This window comes from Anarrhichthys ocellatus, unplaced genomic scaffold, assembly GCF_004355925.1.
Source record: "Anarrhichthys ocellatus isolate YVR2014 unplaced genomic scaffold, GSC_Weel_1.0 scaffold17, whole genome shotgun sequence".
Lineage (NCBI taxonomy): Eukaryota > Metazoa > Chordata > Actinopteri > Perciformes > Anarhichadidae > Anarrhichthys > Anarrhichthys ocellatus.
The window spans coordinates 492,881-513,864 of record NW_022280047.1 but is presented as its reverse complement, the minus strand read 5'-3'; the positions used below and the strand labels follow the sequence as shown (position 1 = coordinate 513,864).

Genomic DNA, 20,984 nt, shown 5'->3' with positions numbered 1-20,984 from the left:
CGGCCGGTGATTACGCGATGAGGCCGAGCGCCATACAAACAGTAACCCCCCCCCCCCCCCCCCCCCCCCCTGCGTTATCCTCTCATCACGCCCCACATTCCAGGTCACAGCTGAGTTACGACTGTGCAGGATGTCGCCACACACTTTCAGATAGAGATCAGGATTACTGTTTGTATGTCGCTCCGCCTCATCGCGTAATCACCGGCCGCACGGTGTCGTCACCGGAGGGCTTCCACAGAGCTGTGGCGCGATGACTACATCTGTACACACTCTTTCTGGTGGTTTCAGTCTCACGCGCGGTTTTTGAGAAATCCTCCCCTGAAACTCAATACAATGGAGGTGAAGGTTGTACCGAAATTACACACCCTGAAAAAAAGCAGTTTGCTTGTACTTTTCCAAACTTTTGTAAACTCACTCTTTTCTTTTTATTAAACTGTGGCACACAATCATTGTTACCTCCTGAGCTGAGTCAGACAGATAGATCAAATAAAACAAATAACTATTAAACGTTGTTTAAAAAAAAAATGTAATAACTCTTACTTTCAAATGCAGTTGCATAAAATATAAAGATATACAGGTTTTATATTATTTAACATGAAATATTGATCAACATGCTCTTAAAAAATGTAAATGTTACCTTATGAGTACTTTATCTAAATAAAGGACTAGTTTCCATATTTATAAAAGACATTGTCATGTCTATTTAGTTTTTTTGTTTTTCTCGTCTATATTTCTGCATCTGTATATTCCTATGTATTACTTACACATTGTGTATAGTGTTCTGTCCTTTGCACCAATATATATATTTAAAAAAAATGAATAAAGGACTTTTCTCCCTGTACTTTGAAAACATGTATGAATGGCAGTAAATAAAATAGCAGCTGAACTTTTTTTTTAAAAGGCATTTATTTTGTAAACTGGAGCTTGTGAGGTTTAAACTGCAGCTTCATGACTTCATAAAAGTGAAGTAAGTTTAGCTGAGGACAGCAGGGGTGGTCTTTATTGTAGGATCTTTAGAGGGATAATAAGATGTTCCAGAAGAGACCCGTTGAGTTTTTGATGCATCTTCTTTTTGTGAAATGTGACGGTGCAGAAACCCTTGTGTCCTCTCAGGTGACGCCACGGTGACCATCGCCCACAGATGCACGCCGAAGGAACAGCTGAAGGAGCTGACCAGCCTGGCTGACATCATCATCGCAGCCGCAGGTAAGCACACCGTTATGACACATTTGTTCATTTACAGTTTTAAGAACTGATCACCAAAGTGACACATCCGGCACTAAGAGAAAAGGGCTTTCTAACTTGATTTAATAACTCAGAATCATGTACACAACAAATCATTTAGCCTTAGCGCTGCAGCTAATGATTCTTGTTCAGTGTCGGTTAATTTCCTTTACGTCAAAGGTGCGTAGTAATAAACTATCCGTGTTAAATGTGGCAGTTTCTAGCCAAACTTGAATGGAGTCAATGAAGTAAATTATAAATGATTTCTCTCATTTTCACAACAATAAAGACATTAGGTCAAAGGTGAACCAAGAAATGCAGAATCAAATGGACATTTGTCTGAGTGATAACTGAAGACTTCCTCTTTTGTTTTCACTTTCAATTGAGTGGATTAGCTAATTACGTGAGTGCATGGTTTCCCCTAAAGGACCGTACTTTTCCATGCCCTCTTCCATTCAAATGTTGCATCACAAATTAGATAAAAAATCTTCTCTAAGGGAAGTGATTCTGTATTTGTTTTCCTTTTCTTTTTATTACCAGCCTCAGGTGCACATTCCTTTAATCAGCGTTGGAAGTGCCAGAGAGAAAATCATGCGGCCTGGTACAAAGAGGACAAGTTGTGAAAGTGCTCACCAGCCCTTACTTGAAGGGATCTTGTCAAATTGGCAATAATGGAGCCTGAAAAGTTTCGGTATGTGTACTCTCAGCCAACTGTGGATTACAGCTCTCCTGAAGAACAATAGCCAGTCAGTGAGTGCAGGGCAGGACTATCTGTCTCTAATTAACCGTGAAAGCCTTGGGAGGGCGCCGCGTCCTCCTTCCATTGTGATAAGTGGAACGCTTCCTGATGACTAAAAACAGTCTTATGGGAAGGGCACCAAAGGGTTCCAACCGTCAGTGTGTGACGTTTCCAAATGAGGAACTGACATAAGGACCCTGCACTGTGTGATTAAGTGAACTCCAGCCGGCCCGGTGCACAACTGTTTTCACGTCACGTGGGAATCCGCAATGCATCTGGGGTTTAATGTTTTAATTGTCGTCGTTCTGAATTTGGTTTTGACTCAGACTTCATCTCATTGTTGAGGAGCTGTAATTGCAGTCTGGGTGGTTCAAATTGACAGCTCTCTGGCAGCCAGCTTCAAAGCAGAGAGGGTTTTCAAAAATAAATACACAATGGTATAATTATTCCCTTCCTTGTAGACGGTTAGCCGAGGCCTCCTCTCATTTTTTGCTTCTGCTGGCTTTTAAGTGAACCTGTGATTAAAAGCAGGTGACGACCAGAAAGGAAACGACTCGCTGCTGTCGCTGTTTGGTCATTTGATTAATTGTAGCGTCACGCTACAATTAACACGACAAGGGCCCGAGGGGGGGGGGGGGGGGGGCCCGTCTTCAAGAGGGGGCACTACCTCAAAATCTGTTTTTAAAATCTGAATTATTTCAAATTGCATTTAGCTTACAAGGTGCATATTAAATGAATTTGTGTTAAATCAGATTGCCCCTAAACCTGTGTTTTGGGGTCTCCAGGAGTTGCACAGAGAGGGAAGAATGAGGGGTTAGTAGGGGCCCAGCGGATCTTTTCCCCAGGCACATTAACCCAACCATGATGTGTCCACTCATTATATGAATAGTTTCTGTCATATGCATTGAATGTGTTCCTGTTCTGATGTGAGGGATGCCGTATGCTGTACAGATTGTAAAGCCCTCCGAGGCAAATTTGTGATTTTAGATAATATAAATTGAATTGAATTGTATCCATAGTACTCATCCCCATGCGATGGTGAACAAGAGATCAACTAATGATCATCTTCTAACTGTTCCTGGTCCCGGTTCCTGTGACTAGGGGTTCCCGGGCTGATCACAGCAGACATGGTGAAGGAGGGCGCGGCAGTCATCGACGTTGGCATAAACCGCATCCAGGTCCCGAACACGGGGAAAATGCGGCTCATCGGGGACGTGGACTTTGAGGGTAAATAATCCAAAACGTTCATCAGAAGAGGAATAAATGGTGTAAATGGTGAATATATCATTTGTAACGCAGCAGTGAACTGGAATTACCGCCTCGCCGTTGTACGCCTCCGCCAATCATTCAATATCCAGTTTATATCCTCGTCTGTTCATCATTCTATCCTCTTAGACACATAAACTGTGTTTTATGAGGTCACAGTGACCTTTGACCACCAAGTTTTTATAATTTCATCCTAAATTTCCTCAAGGTCCTTCAAACTCACGAGAACGGTACAGACGGATGGACGGAGGCATAAAAACTATTTTAAAGCAGATTTTTGTTCTTCAGGTCAAAGCAAAACCAAATTGTTAACAATTTAAAACCATATTCAACTTTGACAACCCTGCAACCCTGCTTCATACTACAACCGTGGTGTAATATGACAAACTTTTCACTGATCATTTGATGAAATTTTTGCTGCCAGTGACAATATCTCAATGGCTGAGATTACTGCATGTAATGTTGTTCCAAAGTAAAATGTCATTCTAAGCTCTGGTTCTTGGAATATAGAAAGAAAATAATGAATTAAATTTGTTTGACTTGTTGCAGGAGTGAAGCAGAAGGCAGGTTTCATCACACCTGTTCCCGGAGGCGTGGGTCCGATGACCGTCGCCATGCTGATGAAGAACACTGTGACCGCGGCCAGAAACGCACTGATGCATTAAACACACACACACACACACACACACACACACACACATTCCTTTTATCGACTGATGCTGAGTACAAACAGTGTATGCATATGTACACACATACTTATATCAGTTCATTTAGTTTTACACACATTTTAGCAAACATACTTTCATTTCAAAATTCACGAGCTCAAAACTTCATACCTGCTGGGAAACTTACTTGATATGTACTTTGTTTATACTTTGAATGTTATTATTTATTTAATTGATTAATTTCAGAGTTCACTTTTTAAGAATTTAGATTCATATTTTTTCTACTGAAGTTGTTTTGGTTCATTGTTGAACATTTCAGATTCTCTGGAAAAGGAATATTAAATGAAAAACAATGCTGTGCCAGTACTACCATCTCTGTCTTTTTTCCCTGATTTACTGTAGAGAAGGAGAGATTATCCTATTAAGTGATTTCTCTGCATGAAGAATGTTATGCATCACACAGTTATTCCCTGTAAAAAGCCTCGATGTGAAAATCACAGAATGAAAAAGTGAAAATGAGTCACATTGTTATTCTTGAAGGAGATTATGTTACCACTTTCTAGAAGGCATCGTTGCCAAAAGGGTTTATAAACTGTAATCAATGATTTTACAAACGATTAATAAACATTTTAATGCTTTATATATTAGTTACGAGAATTCAGAAACAACTTTTGGGTTTAGTAGATCTGATGTTGTGATCTATTGTAAACTCCCTGGGAAATAACAATTTGAGTCATATTTAACTGACTTAACTTATTTCATCTTCCACAGATTTGCTGTAATTCATCACATGTATCGCTTGAAAAGTGAAAATTGGGAATTCAATACTAATACAACAGGAGTAGAATGGACATTGGACTGTTTTTCGTAGTCATTTGAATGGTACAAAAGAAGATAACCGTTAGTTGTTATGGTGACAACGCACAACAGTATACAGCTCGCTGGGAAGAGAGCGGACGGGATGGCCGGCTAGTTAGCTCGGTAGCTTGTCCTTCTCCACAGCCGTGGGGAGAGAGGCGGAGGGACCGTTAGACCCACCAGCACAGCTCATTTTCTGTAACCAGTTTTAGCATTAAAGCATGGCATAAATAGCAAGCTAGCTAACTAGCCAGCGACTTACCGCGAGTCGGTTTTGTTGATATGGAAGTGAGCCAGCTACAACGGTTGCAATGGCAATGGTACACACAAAAATGGCCGCCGCTCGGACAATCCTGCCACGTTGGTTTGAATGGGAATGTCAGGGTTCTACTCGTATTCTATTTCTATGGGGAATTCATTCAATGACTTTGAGAGTTTGAGTTGTTGATCTGCGCGCAACTATTCAAGATAGTAAACGTAGAGAGAAGATTATTATAAATGTAGCTAAAAAACAAAGCAAGCGTCAAACCCAAAAGTTATTATTATTAATGGTGTGTGACAGATCTATATGTAAAAATTACTGATTAACCATTAATAATGCTACTAATTAGCACCCATAAACCCTTTATATAAAGTGGTACTGAGATTTTAATAAAATAAGACATGGCCAACTACCAAATGGAGGCTAATTCCTCTTCTTTACACTGTATATTCCAAAGTTTAACTTCCATCTACTAAAGAATGCTTCACTTAATCTTTACAGCTTCTGTCCTCTCTCTTTTTTTTTGTCAACACATCCTCTCTTCACCTGTCATACAAAAAGTTAGAGGCTGCCAAAACAAACAAAATAGCTTCTGTAATAAGCTCCTTTGAAGAAATTGAGGCTTTCACAACACCTGTAATCGTCAATGTAGCAACCTTTTAAAACTCCCAAAAGGGCATTTTAGTGAAACTACCAGTCTGCCAAAGGGATTGCGTAGGTTCAAATACCTTCCAAAGAAGAGGCCACAAGTAAAGAGCTGTGGGGCAATCACGTACCCCGACCACCATCATCAAACCGGTTTATACTTCGCCTCTGCATGCAGAGAAAAGGAAGGAAATACTTCTCGTTTAAAAAAAAAAAAAAAAAAGAAGAAAAAAAATCTTTGCTTCATTGATCGGCATTTTTAGTGGTTGGGAGCTCTGTATATAAATCCAGCAGATGCTTCTTGATGATCACACAGAGGGAGTTGGGCTGAGAACATCAGACATCACACCGGCAGAAGACAATATGTTTACACAAAGACAGACGTACGCGGAGCACGGTAAGGTTCTAGTTTATTACATTTGAAATTATTTAAATTAGGGGAGTTTGCAGTTTGTTTAAATTAACTGAAAGGTCCCTGCTTATTGAAAAACTATTACAATTTGATGTTTTGGTGATGTAGCCCTTTCTATAAAAGTAAAAAGGGGAATACCGTTATACCAAATTGCAGGCAATTTTTTTTTGAGTAGTAAAAGTATCACAGCATTTGTGAGATAAAGAATCTTATTTCCCTCCATGTGTTCCAGCCCTCCACTCAGCAATGGCAGCACTGCTTCTCCTGACCACAACAGTGCAATCTGCAATGCTGACTAACAACCTCCCGACTACAGCAACTCCTGCTCTGTGGAACTCATCAGTGACCACACAGCTCATCAACGGTAAGCCCCCCCCGTGACTCTGTAAAGGATCAGCGGTTTGGTAAATGGTAAATAATAAATAATTTGACAGCAGTATGGGTCCCACCTCCTGCCACAAGAGGAAAAATAAATAAATGAAAAATGTTGTCACTCACTTATTCAAAAAATATTTTAATTTGTATTTTAAACAAACCAATAAAGTCATTCAGTTTTTATTTGAAAAACTATTGTTTTGTCATGTATCCATCATTTTTGCTTTTTTGTTAGTTGATTAATTTCTAGTCAGTTAAATGGCACAAATAGACCCCCATACATTTAAGTTAAAAGGTTGATAATTGATGATGAAGCTACTCTCTCTCTCTCTCTCTCTCTCTCTCTCTCTCTACAGGCAGTATGGAGAAACCTAAGGTTCTGCTCTCGAGCAGATCGTGCAGAAGTGAACATGAAACGTTCTGTGAAAACGATGGAGAGTGCATGTACCCCCAAGACAGCGACGAACCCTCTTGCATGTAAGCGTTATCTCAGACATGTTGAAGCCTGGCCTATAGGCTCACTGTGCATCCTGAATGTGTTTTTAGTTTTTCATCCACATGCACATGTTGGTTCGTGTTCGGCTCTGGAATGCGCTCACATATTTATGCGTATAATCCGCAGCTGCAAGTCCTCCTACAGCGGGCGTCGCTGCATGTTAATGACCCACCTCTCGTACTCTTCACCTGAGTTGGAGCAACTGCTTGGCATCAGTTTTGGTGTCGCCATGCTGGTCATTGTCCTGGCCTTCATCATTTACTGCCTTGCTAATAAGAGGTGAGTGTCTGCAGGCTTTCGCCATACAAAGCTGTATAAAGGAATAGGGGCACGTAGCAATGGGAGAAATATAGTATTTCCATATTGAATTGTTAATAAGCATATAAGAATACATTCTAATTCATATGGTTGTTTTTTTTCTTCTGCAGGTGTATAAAATCAGCACCGCTCAAAAAAAGCTGCACCGTCTGAGTTGTCGGTGTGACCCCATGTTTGCCATCATCTTCGTCATCATCTTCATCATCATTATGAAACATGAACCATCACACTGTATAAATGACAGCATTGGCAATGATTTGCAAAGCAATTAAGAGACCATCTTTGGACTTTTTAAGGAGGAGGAAAGAGCAAACCGTGTCTATTTATGTTCAACAGATATGATTCATTGTCCTTTAAAGAATGAGGGAGAACTAATCTGATTATTTATTGTATTATAGCAATTAACTTATTGAAAGTGTTCAATTTATTTTAGATTTTGTAATAAATTTATGAAAAATGTACGTGTCGTTGAAATTTTTGTGGGTAAAAGTTGAGTAAACACACACACACTTCTTACTTGGATATTTTGTCTAAATGGGAGACTCCACAAGCATGTTCTTTGTTATGGCACCATTTTGGATTAGAACATCTATGAATAAATAGAAAAAAATGTAACAGTAATGTCCCTGTGACACATAAGGGTCAAATACAGTAGGAAGCCAACTGTTATTTAAAAGTTGGTGTGTGCCTGTTAGATATGAATGTATTACTCCCCTGAGGGGATAATGCCCATGGATCCAGAGACAAAAACTTTAATAATACTGTATCACAAAATCGACATGTAAAAGAGCCTGCATGCCAAATACCAAACAGTACACATGTACAAAATGACGTAAAGCGGATGTTCAGAGGAGAGAAAATTATGTATTTGAATCTTCTAATACAACATGTTGAATTGAATAATGAAGATACTGAAAATAGAATAAAATCAGTTTAAACAAATATAAAAAAGGTACATAAAACACAAACACAGGTGTTAACATCCAACAGTTAAAATCAGTGAACAAATAGGTAACCACGCCAGGATACAAATGGCAAAAAGGGTTTCTATTAGAAATAACTTATGTATCACCAGTATACCCAGTACCAGAAATACCAGTTAGAACAGTAAGCCAGAAACTCAGGGTCATTTCAATTATTTTGATTTGAGAAGTCCAGTGTGTTTATAAGATACCTAATAGTGAAATATTTTTGAACGAAAGAGAGGTAATATATGTACTTGAATATAATAACAATAATAATAATACATACATTTTATATAGCGCTTTTCAAAATACCCAAAGACGCTTATGTCTTTGGGTATTTTGAAGATATGAATATGCTTACCTTATGCTATAATAGGTGCAGGTAGGCTATGACTAGGTTGGATTTTTCCAAATCATAGGCAAAGGGCATAAACTATATCTGTCTGAAGAGGTAGAAAGTATCTGCATATACTCAATACTGCACTCAGGTTAAGTTTTAATGTACTTGTACTGAGATTTATTTGATGTTATACTCCACTATATTTCAGACGGAAATATTGTGCTGTTTTTTTACTGCTCTACACTTGTTTCTCAGCTGTTTTTACTCATTACTGATGCTAATAGATTAAGATCTTTCAAACAAAACAGTTTGTTAAATCTAATGCATTGCAACAGGTTACTGTTAACCAGCAGCATATAAAGCATCTCCACCTTGACCGGCTACAACAGTAAAATGCTCCTTACATGTTTTTGCTTCAGTATAATACATATTAACCCTTTAGGCTAATACATAATAACACAACGTTTTGCCATTTTGCTCCATGATAACCACTGCGTTTATTTTTGCTGATAATTTTAACATTAACTGGTACTAAATCCGAGACTGGGAGCAGTTCTATTGCCTCTCAATTTGGCGACGGCTGAGCCGGCGGCTCACAGCTAACGGTGCTAATAGTGATAACAGTGCAAACTATGGCAAAAGTGCTGACAGAGCTAACTGCGTTCACCTGAGGGGGGGACTGGAGGGTGGGTGCTGCGCTTCCGCAAACGACACCATCGGTCAGGACGGTGTTATCGGCTGTAAACCGCCATAGAGAGCAGTACAGAGCGTTGGCCACGCTCAAATGCACTTACATGCACTAAAAAGCTGCTATATCAATGCTCTGAATCCTGTATGTTGCACCTTTAAGTTGGATATTGAATGAAGGATCTTTACTTGTAAAGGAGTATTTTTACATTGTAGAATAACTACTTTTTCTTGAGTAAACGGCGTGAATACTTCTGGCACCAATATGTATCTGTCGTGGTACACAATATGAGTAAACGTACATCTGAATTTAAAGGAGCCCATCAATGATACAAAGGATGACAGGAAGCAGCTCCTCCTCGTTCTTTGTATTGATTGAAATGGTGCCTTCAGGGTCTTTTGTACTTTGAAGTTTGAAGTGTGAAATTGTCTAAATTACAGGCGTCTTTCACCACACCCAGACGGCAGGATGGATCCCATTGGTTTCCAGTTTGTCTGTGTTCCAGAGAGGAGTCGACCTGCCGCCTTTTTATCTAATCGTTAAATTATTTATTTTTTGTTGAGAAATCGAAGGTGCCAGTAATCCAGAGGACTCTTGCCTGCACGCGACCACCGAGCCTCACCTCCTGTCATCGACCTGTCCGTCTGTCGGCCGTGAGCATGGGGAACAGCAAACCCTCAGCGCTCCTCTCGCTTATCGGTAAGTTCTGTTGGTTTCTACCGTTCAACGGGATGAAGAAGTGTGTTGTCTCTGGTTTCTCTGCGTGGGTTCGGGCTGTTAAACCACACGGTGCTAAAATGTAGCGAAGGGGAGCGCATGAGAAAAAGGCCATTAAACGCCACTGATGAAAAAGCAGGTCGCTGTCAGAACGTGTGCAGTTTTAAAGCCACAGTTACTTGAGTGTTTAATACTACTTTATACTTTAAACTCCACTTCATGTCACTACACCCAGCAGTCAAGGAAGTACTTCAAATGATTCACGACAGTAAAACAACACTAATGAACCGGTTTTAATGATACAATAACGTTACTTTTGATGCGTTCAGTGACGCATTTAGCTGGTGGTACTTCTGCACTTTTACTTTTACCTGAGTGAGATTTTGAATGCGGTACTTTTACGTATATCGGAGTGTTTTTCATATGTAACGGAGCTGAGTACTTAAATACTTTTACTCCACTGTGTTTTACTGTGACTTCTACACACACACACACACACCTTTTTTTGCATCTTCTAGAGTGTTGGAAGAAGTATTCAGATCCTTTAAGTATAACCACAGTCTAAACAAATACTCTGTTACATGTAAAAGCCTTGCATTTATAATGTTCTATTCAGTATCAGAAAAAGAGTAGTTTATTCATAATGCAGCATTATTATTATTATCTGGAGTATTTTCATCATGTTATTTTATACTCATATCAGAGGGAATTATTGTTCTTTTCACACTATATTTTATTGAGCTGTTACAAGACCTACCAAACATATGATTGGCTGATAAGACGTGAAGCAGTGTGACATATTAAAACACCCAAATGTGTATTAAAATGTTTAAAGTGACCTCAAGCAGGTATATTAAATGGTAATAAATAATTACGCTAATAAATAATAATCAGGGTCCATCCAATGACTACTTTTTCGATACTTTAAGTAGGAAGCGCTTCTGCAATTTATCTGAAATTATGGATGCAGGACTTTTACTATAATAATCAATAATTCCTCTCCTGCCACATTAAAATGCAGCTAATGTCAAATAATATTATCTCCAAAGTGTCATCATTTCTTAACCCTATACATTAAATCCTTTATGAGGACTTAAAACATGAACATAATTTTATATTGGAGGCAATGTAACTGCATCGGTTTGAATTCAGCAGTATTTACGGACCCATGGGCAAATTAAAACCCATCAATTTAACTCAAATTTAAGTTTCACTGTTGAATCTATAAGGTGCATTTTGCTTTGTGAGTATTTTACATAGATCAAGATCAAATTTCCTCTTCTATCACTTAAACTAATTGAGCGATCAGTTATCGCCAAACATGAGGCCTGTTTCTTAACTTCACATGAGTGACTTCAGAAACGAGTGGAAGTTTTTGGAGTCGGGGTGAAGGACATTCCTGTGTGGATGAGCTGATGCACGCGCTGAGCTCAGAGCCCGAGGGATGCTGGGAGATGCTGACAATTAAACTGCGAAGATTTATTGTTAGGAAGCACATGCATGCGGTCTGATTAAATCATTAAATCAAGTCATTAGCTTGTTGCTCACGTTCCTTCTTATATGTAAAGAGTCATGTAACATTGTAGCTTGTATAAACTGACGAGCGCCCAGTAGACACCATTACTAGTTAAAGCCTTGCATTTTAAATCCAACTTAAGTACCGAAGTAAAAGTACTCATTCGGTTATTATGACATTATTAGATTCTTAATAATGATGCTGGTGGAGGTTGAGCTAGTTTTAGATCCTTTACAGTTTGGTGGTTTATTCCCTTAGGTGGTTCCCAACCTAAGGGTCCGGCCCTTCCAAAGGGTCGCAAGATAAATCTGAGGGGGTCATGAGATAATTAATAGGAGAGGACAGAAGAAAAACAAATCTCTGCTGCATACATTTGTATTCATGTTTTGGTTTCTCTAATCTTAGTTGTTTTATTTTGTGAAATATTCAAAAATTCTACGTCATTGGGCATCAAGCAAATATATAAGAGGAACCACAGACGTTGTAGAGGGGAGATAATCTAGACACTACTTATTCATAAGGGCTCACAAGCCAAACATGTTACAATCTGCAAAATAACCGGTAAATGTAGCGGTAAAATAAACAAAGTGGTGGTTTCCCTCTGAAGTGTAGTGGAGCAGGCTGGTCTCATCCAGCATTCGTAGCTATACCTACGAAAAAGAGTGCGCCGTAATTCGTAGATATCCCACAAAATTATTATTATTTTGTAATTATGAGCCAGGAAGTATAAAGACTCCAAGCGGGGCAGGTGGGAGGGGAGGCGGATAGGTCAGCCAACCAGCCAGGAAACAGCTGTTCGTCCCCCATGTGAAACGAGAAGTCAACGTTGATTTAATTGTCACATAACTTGCGTAATGTAGTTACGGCACTACCGTGGTTATTTTAACCCAAACCACAATCTTTTCCTCAACTTCACTAATTATTTCATGATCTTTTCCAAAACCTAACTAAGTATTTTAGATTTTTTCCTAAACCTAACTAAGTCGTTTTGTTATCTAAGCCTAACTTAGTATTGTACGATCTTTTCCTTCACCTAACTAAGTATTATAAGACCTTTTCCTAAACCTAACTAAGTCGTTTTGTTGCCTTTACTTAAGTATTTAATGGTCTTCGTCCAAACCTAACTTAGTATTTCACAAACCTTTCCTCAACCCTTACTAAGTATTTTTGTTGCCTAAACATAGCTAAGTATTTCACAACCTTTTCCTAAACCTAACTTAGTATTTTACGATTTTTTCCTTGACCTAACTAAATATTTTACCATGTTTTTCCGAAACCTAACTCAATATTTTAGATTTTTTCATAAACCTAACTAAGTAGTTTTGTTATCTAAACCTAACTTAGTGTTGTACGATCTTTTCCTTAACCTAATTTAGTATTTTACCATATTTTCATGATCTTCGCCTAAACCCAACTAAGTATTTTTGTTGCCTAAACATAGCTAAGTATTTCACAACCTTCTCCTAAACCTAACTTAGTATTTCACAAACTTTTCCTCAACCCTTACTAAGTATTTAATGATATTTTCCTAAACCTAACCAAGTACTTTATTGCCTAAACCTAACCGAGTGGTTTCCTGTGAAGACGGAAGTTCATTTTGAAAACACCTCAGAGTTTTGTAGTTCATGCTTCTATTCCTCTCTTTGTTTACTTCCACTGTGCAGGCACACATTAGTTCTTGTTATTAACCAGTTATCCATCATGATAACAGTTGGCCTGCGCTGATAACCTTCCCTCCTTTTGCTGCTGTTGATAATGTGGGTCATACACAGCCAGCTTGTTGTGGCACTTCTCACCTTTACCCTAGATTTATTGTATTAACCCGCTCGGTGTCAGACGAGAGTCACATTTCCTCGTCATTGTGCGAACCGTCGGAAAAATACAGGTGCAATTCCCATCTAAATATCAGTGAGTAAGGTGGGATGAGTATCGGGATCACGTTGACAGATCGCAGTGAGACAGTGACTAATGATATAAATGGGCTGATTGGACAGGGATATAATTAATAATACAGAAGTGGCTTTGTTGATATTTCCAGCTCACGTGCACTCTGTACTTTACACCAATGAGCCATGTCAGAGACACCCAACAACTGGGCTGAGTCGTCTCGCGGAAAACAGAGGAAAATATCTCTGCAGCCATAACAACAGACTGATGGCCAGGCTTTTATAGCGAGTATAACCAGCTTCATAACCAGTCGTAACCAGACACATCTTGCATTCAGGTTCATGGGTTTGTTTGCTTTTTTCACCCTCCAACTGCAGGAATGTGGGCGTCTGCGAATGAAGTGCAGTATAAAGTTGTGCAGGCTGATACAGGCCCCACGAGCCGCACAGCTTCACGTCCTATTGTTGCCAAGGTTTGGCAGAGAATCTTATCATTATTATAGAAAGTTATTTTCTTCATGTTTATGATTTCTGAATATTTTCTAAATGCTAGTGTTGTGGTGTCTTATCTAAACACAACAAACATAAATTATTTTGGGGTGTTGTGGACTAAATGATCAACATACTGTTACAATCCCTTTGCTCACATAAAATATCCATTTAACAAATGCAAATTCAAAGTAATTCAAATTTTCCATTGCAGTAAATCTTTAAAACGAAATAATCTTATGTGAAAATGACATTTGCAACTGTAGAGTTCTCTGTTTGCGTGACAAATCAAGGTTTTATGAACAACAACAGTCATTTGTAATGATAATTGAAATTAGGTCACAGTGTCTATGTGGTAAAACACTTATGATAAGACTTAGATATGAATTTAAGGTTATCCTCATCCTGAATAAAAATCAGGCTATGACTGGGTCTGAAAAGGGAAGCCAATGTGTAAGTGCCTTAAACTTGCATTCTTTCTACTGACCAGCAGGGGGCGACTCCTCTGGTTGCAAAAGAAGTCTGATTGTATAGAAGTCTATGAGAAAATGACTACTTCTCTCTTGATTTATTACCTCAGTAAACATTGTAAACATGAGTTTATGGTCTCAATCTCTAGTTTCAAGTCTTCTTCAATACAGCGTGATGTTCATTTAGTAAATTATGGTCCATTTAGAGTCAGATAGACCATAAAGCAGAGTATGCTTTAGTGATTTATGGGTGGGCTTACTGTGATTGACAGGTCGCTACCACAGCGTTGTCCGGTGTTTTCAGTTCATGAAAGTTAATTGTAATATTTTGGTCACCTAAAAATGTCTCATCAGCGTTCGGTTGTACTTAGCTCCACCCTCTTGTGTCACTCTGGTTGCAAAAAAAAACAAGATCACAATGGCCAAAAACCAAGATGGTGACGGCCAAAATGCTGAGCTTGGACTTCAAAACGGTAATCCACAAACCAGTATGTGACGTCACAGGGACTACGTGTACTTCTGATATACAGTCTGTGGTAAAGTCACATGTCACGTGGTATGGTAACCAAAATATCCTACAAAGGGCTAGTTAAGTTCAATAGAACTGACCTAATGACCTTGAAAGCAGTGTGACTAATGAGACCAATATTCTGTTCAACAGGTGTCATGCTGCTCTGGCCGTATGTTCTCACCAGGAGCGTCTCATCCAGACTACAGACTGCAGACAGCACCTCTCTATCAGCAGGTATTCAACCAGACAACCGCAACACATCCCTTTATTTGTCAAGTATATTAAATGGGCAGGGATTTGTCTTTAAAATATATAAGTGCAAACACATAATTCCAAGTATTGTATTGCATTTGGAGAACTGGAAGTAATCTCATACAGGATATTATTCTCTTGGTACGGAAGATTGCAATCTGCACTTTGGATTTGAAAAAAACGTATACTAAAAATAACATTAAACCTGAAAATGTATGAAAACCTTAAACTTGAAAAATAGTTGTGAGTTATGAGAGTTGAAACGATTTGCTGATCAACAGAAAACTAGGCAACTATTTGGATAACAAGTTGATTGTTTGAGACTATTTTCAAGGTAAAATATCAAACACATTCTCCAATGTGAGGATTTGCTGCTTTTCTCTGTTTTGTATCATTTCAAGTTGAATATCTTTGGGTGTTGGACTGAAACAAGACACATGAAGACGTCACCTAAACTGGCCGTTTTTCACGATTTATATTTTATGGACAAAGAATATTTGTAGATTATTTGTCAATGAGAATAATTGTTAGTTGCAGCTCTAGTGAAGACTTCCTTAATTTGAAGGTGCTGAAAATGATTTCAGCTCAGAATTGTTTATTTATTTCACATCCAGTGTTCTGAATAAAAGACACAAAACAATAAAAGATATATATACTCATTCTAAATCCAATGTGACACCTGCTTTTTTTTTTACTTTATTTATACACCACCTTTCAAAACAAAGTTACAGAGTGCTTTACCCTGGAGAAAAAGATAAAGCAGTAAATAGAAGTACAAAAAATGACACTTAGTAAAATCCACAAATTTAAAAAGACGTAAGAGTAAAATAAACAAATTAGGGCTGTAAATAACAGTTACTTTCATCATCAATTAATCTGTTAACTATTTTCGCGATTACTACAAATGCTTTGGTCTGTAAAACATCAGAAAACAGTGAGAAAATGCACAATATCCTGGGGTACACACCAATGTCATCAAATGTCTTGCTTTTTCCGACCAAAAGTCCAAAAACATTGAATTAAATATAATGTACGGCAAGACAAACTCTTACATTTGAGAACCCGCAACCATCGAATGTTTGACTTAAACGCTTGCTCTATCATCAAAATAGCAGCGGACAATTTATTTTTCTGTCTTCAGTGATTTAGAGATTCAAAAGATGTTTGTGATTCTGGAAGCCTCAGCTGCAGAGTTTCCTGTGAAAAGCTTTCCCATCAGCTGTCCTGCTGTTGCTGTTTCAGGCCAGGGAGGAGAGCGCCCTCATGTGGTGAAGAGGTCGACACAGAACTGCGAGAGCACGTTTGACAGCTACTGCATGAACTCCGGCCAGTGCATGCTGCTGGTGGACCTCAACGAACACCACTGCAAGTAAGATCCTGTGTGTGCGTGTGTGTGTGTGTGTGTGTGTGTGTGTGTGTGTGTGTGTGTGTGTGTGTGTGCGTGTGCGTGTGCGTGCGTGTGCGCTAGTTTTAATCACCAGGTGGGATCATGCATGACTCTCTGTCTCTCCATGTTGCAGGTGTGAGAAGGGCTTCTACGGCCCCAGGTGTAGCAAACTGGAGCTCGTAGTTCAGCCAATGGGAGAAGAGCAGATCATTGGCACCATTTTCTGCATGGCTCTGCTGATTATAGGTGTGTCCGGAGCTCTGTACTTCTGCTGCAAATGGTACGGCTTTAGTTTGTGAATGAATTCATGTTTGCAATGGTATTAATCTTTGATGTGAATTTACTATTTGTGAGAGCTATAAGACCAGTTCATTGTTAACGTTGATAATGATGTGACTTGTCGTTGTCAATACCCGTATATAATATATATATATATTTTTTAAATTATTTTTATCTTTTATTATTTTATTTCGTTAATTTCTTAGTTTATTTTTAACGTATCCAACGGTCTCACTGAGCTTTCTGTTGTTATTATTGTTGTTTTTGCTGCTTTGACTGTCAAAGCACTTTGTGAACTCTGTTTTTAAAGGTGCTATATAAATAAAGTTGTTGTTGTTATTATTATTATTATTATTATTATTATTATTATTATTATTATTATTATTATTATTATTATTATTATTATTATTAGGAATGTAGCTGGCCAGGTACACTAGCTTTGTTGCAAAAAAAATATTTCCAAGTAGGCTAATTTATGTCTAGTATTGAGTCCAAAAGGTCAATTCAACCTGTTGTAATATAAGTTTTATAAATATAATATAATACGGTGAATTTTTTTTCATGTAAATCTAACCAGACTGGGAAAAATTGATTTGTATGGCTCCATAAACTGAAACCCTTCTCTTTTTGCTGATGCATTTTGTTACAGGTTTGTTACAAACAAAAGCATTATATTTTGAGGGTGACTCAGACTCCGCTTGTCATCATGTTAAACAGGTGTAGCTTGTGTTTCAAATCAAGCCCCTCATGACGTAAAGTCTGCCCCAACATCCGGTTTCATGTAGAGACAAGTCAAACCACAGACGGTGATTACGGCCTCAAAGACATGTCTTTGAACATTTCAACTTGGGAGGGACAGTGCACATTCATAAAACATTCCTGTAAATGTGCTACAGTAAGCAGAGACGCTATTTTATAATCTGTAGTCCACAAAGTCAACCTAAAAACAGAATATAACATTAAAATTACAAAGTTAAGCATTATTTACCCTTTACGAAGCGCGCAGAAACAATAAAAGAAGAGAGAATATGAATATAATAAAAGCATGCAGAGTATGTGAAATATATTTAAATGAACTGTATGTGTCTAGTTCTCTAATGGTTGCTGGGATGGAGTTCCATTCTAGTGCAGCTTTTACAGAAAGTGCAGACTGACTGAAAGCACTTTTCCTGAGTGGGATAATACATCCCCTCTTGTGAGCTGATATACAGTTGTTCTTGATGACAAACTGAGCGGAGGAGAGCTCAAGCTATATATAATCCTGTACATGAGACAGACATTCACATATTTAATCACGTTTTCCCAAGAATACAGAGGTATTAACTTGGTTAGCACCTTTTTTAAACCAAATATGTTCTGTTTGTTTTTTTACAGGTATAAGAAAAACAAATTCCCACGTCAGCAGAAGCGACAAGGTTACAAAGGAGTCCAGACAGCTTAGAGTGCCACACACACTCACTGCATCCGCCGCTGGAGAATGCAAACCACGATGTCCCCAGTTTCCTAAAAGAAAAAATGTCAACATAAAGTACCATGACGTTACCTGACGAGCTTACACTCAGTGGCCGGTTTAGTGGATGTCACACGGCATCGCTTCATCGAGCAGGCAGGTCGACACAGATATATATTTAAAATAAGCTCAAAAAGAAACAGCTTTGTGGGCTGTTGTTACAGCCGCACCGGTTCGTGTTTCAGCACCCGCTGCCCTCATGTTGGAAAAGATGAAAGGCGAGACGCACAAAGGCAGTTTCTGTGGGTGACAATGATGAGGGGGTCATGGAAAATTCATGGAAGGATGTGAAAGTCTAAAGAAATGTGAGGGGTCTGTCGAACACCCATCATAGTGATCCATGCTTTTAGACATTTAGGTCTGTAGAACAAGAGGTAAACCTCCTCCTTTAACTTCTAAGGCAACAAGCCACAGCTTAGCTAACGGACATTATAACGATCATTATCAAAGCTATTTACCCGTCGCTAAGCCCCGCCCCCCGCTGCTACTACCTCAAGCTGTGAGAGTTACCATGGAGCCCACACTGTCACTAACTGCACTCCCTGAATAAATATTAATTTAAGAGAGATGCAGACAGAAGGGTCTACAATATGGGTCTATGGAGCAGGGCCGGATAGTGGTCACACTCTGGTCGGAGCTGCCTGGTGATGCTATGATTGGCCGGTCTGCATTCGAGGGCGGGACTTAGCGAAGGGTCAATTGTGCTGTAGAATCTTCACATTAGGCCCTTTGTTGCCTGTTAATATGAGATTGACATCAAGATTTCAGAGAGCTCTTTCTTGAGGTTCTGCTAGGTCACAGATCTCCACGCATCTTTTAAATCTGCCTCAGATATCGAAACATTAAACTAAATTATAATAAAGTCTTAACCATCATCTCCCTTCTTACAACAGTCCTACACTGTTTTTTAGTTTTTGATTTATATCTAACACCTCCGGTTCAACTTGTATTTATTGTTTGCCTTTTATAGCTATAATGAAAATCTAAAATAGCTATTGTTTTCATTAAACTGGCCACTGAGTGTAACAATTATGTGTTTTATTATTTGGAACTTTGTTTCATCAGAAAGTATTCTGGTTTTGATAATTTATTATAACGTATTAAAGTATATACTGGAATCTTGTTTTGTTATGGAAGCTGTTACTGCTACAAAAATGAACTTGAATATTTTCTTTCTGTTCATTGACTTTGATCTCACTTCACGAGCCATTGTTGTCTGAAGGGCACAGCTGAGAGTCTTCACATTCTTCTTACAGTGTTGGCATTTTTCTTCTATGTGATCAATAGTTCTCTTGAAAGAAAATGTCTCTCCTCTTTTTGTTATTGTTTTTTTTTTACACCAAATGATATTTTTGCAATGGCACTATTAGCTGTACAATGAACTATAAATTAAAGTTAATATGTTGCTATTCTCAGCTTGTACTCTCCTTTATTTCAATTCTACCATGTACACATCTGTGTTTTGGCCCCTTCAAATTGTAGGTAAGGAAAAGTGAATCATCTGCCAAGTAATGAAGTTTCCAAATGTAGGTTACTGTTGGACAGTGTGTATTCTGTAAAACTCAATGTGGAGCTTCATGTATCCTAAAAACGACCACGAGAGACAACATCACGGGTGTAATTAATTAAATGAGTACCAGCTGTGTTTGATTGACAGTTCCAGGAACCCGGTACTGAATGGATGTGTGGGTCATCATCAACATTACCAGTTATCTGTGCTTTTCCTTCTAAAATGTGTGCAGTGAAAAACAAACCAGCTCGGTAAATTTGTGTCCATGTACACGAATCAGAAGATTCAATTTTGGGACTATTTCATGAACTGCAGTAACACTGGGTTGTCCAAACATGTAGGACTACCACTGACTAACAACACAGGGAGGAAACCTTTTTATCAGCAGTGCATTTGATTCACTAACTTGTTATTTTTCGATGATGACACGTGATAACAGAAGTGGGAAAGCGTTGCATCTATCATTCCTCAACCTAAGTCAATCTTACAGTTTGTAATGTGACAAAGTTTTATTAGAAAGTTTTATTTGGATGTCACCAGAAAATCAGGGAAACTTTGAGGAGACATTCCCTTCAAAGTCAGTCCATATTCTGTGCAAACACACACATTCCTGCAAACACTCAAAATTGTCAAGACTCACATTTTTGATAAGATGTCAAGGTGGATGGAAGAATCAGTGAAAATGATGACGCTACAGTGGGTACTAATTGGACAGCTGAGTCAACAGTACTGACCCTTAGATCCAATTACATTACAAACATCAGTTTTTAAAGGTTGTATATTAATTTGTGTTGTTGCTCTTCTACTTTGACATGAGAGAGGTGCACGGAAATGTACTGCAAAGCAAAACCATGGCAGGTTCTTAAATAAAAAAAACTTAACTGAGAACTGCATTAACAAATTCTTAACTTGTTCAGTGTTAAAAGAAAGTTCGCTCTTACCCTTTGATTTTGTTTTTTAAGCTAATTTGTAAAAAGCATTTACTGCAAAGAATTTTGAAGGACGTTGAAATTCTTTTACTACAGTTTAAACACGACAAATATTTGATAGCAAAGCCACTCTACACTTAAATAATGCAAAGCAGTAATTATGTTTGTACAGGCAGTCATTGTCTGACCTACTGAATGCAGTGTCCGGTGTCGAGTTAATCTATAACACCGTTTTACTCTCTGGACCCTCATTAGTGCTTCAACCGGAGCCAATG

The 20,984-nt window shown here is 38.5% G+C and overlaps 3 protein-coding genes across 3 annotated transcripts in view; all 3 read left to right on the top strand.

The window, feature by feature from the left end:
• Nucleotides 1-4,520, top strand: part of LOC116388706 (probable bifunctional methylenetetrahydrofolate dehydrogenase/cyclohydrolase 2) — a 30,880-nt gene extending 26,360 nt beyond the window's left edge. The window contains exons 6-8 of the mRNA XM_031856809.1: nt 1,114-1,206; nt 3,065-3,190; nt 3,779-4,520. Of these exons, the coding sequence (XP_031712669.1) occupies nt 1,114-1,206; nt 3,065-3,190; nt 3,779-3,894 (335 nt within the window). The 3' untranslated portion in view covers nt 3,895-4,520. The remainder of the gene's footprint in view (nt 1-1,113; nt 1,207-3,064; nt 3,191-3,778) is intronic.
• Nucleotides 4,521-5,984: 1,464 nt separating this feature from the next.
• LOC116388725 (epigen-like) lies at nt 5,985-7,719 on the top strand. The gene is made up of 5 exons (XM_031856851.1): nt 5,985-6,056; nt 6,304-6,435; nt 6,803-6,923; nt 7,069-7,221; nt 7,371-7,719. The coding sequence occupies exons 1-5, from the start codon at nt 6,023-6,025 to the stop codon at nt 7,411-7,413; spliced, it is 483 nt and encodes a 160-aa protein (XP_031712711.1). The 5' UTR covers nt 5,985-6,022; the 3' UTR covers nt 7,414-7,719.
• A 2,021-nt stretch (nt 7,720-9,740) lies between these two features.
• On the top strand, nt 9,741-19,650 carry LOC116388585 (proepiregulin). Its single transcript, XM_031856597.1, has 5 exons — nt 9,741-9,952; nt 14,993-15,076; nt 16,337-16,463; nt 16,615-16,761; nt 18,135-19,650. The coding sequence occupies exons 1-5, from the start codon at nt 9,913-9,915 to the stop codon at nt 18,199-18,201; spliced, it is 465 nt and encodes a 154-aa protein (XP_031712457.1). The 5' UTR covers nt 9,741-9,912; the 3' UTR covers nt 18,202-19,650.
• Nucleotides 19,651-20,984: the final 1,334 nt, after the last annotated feature.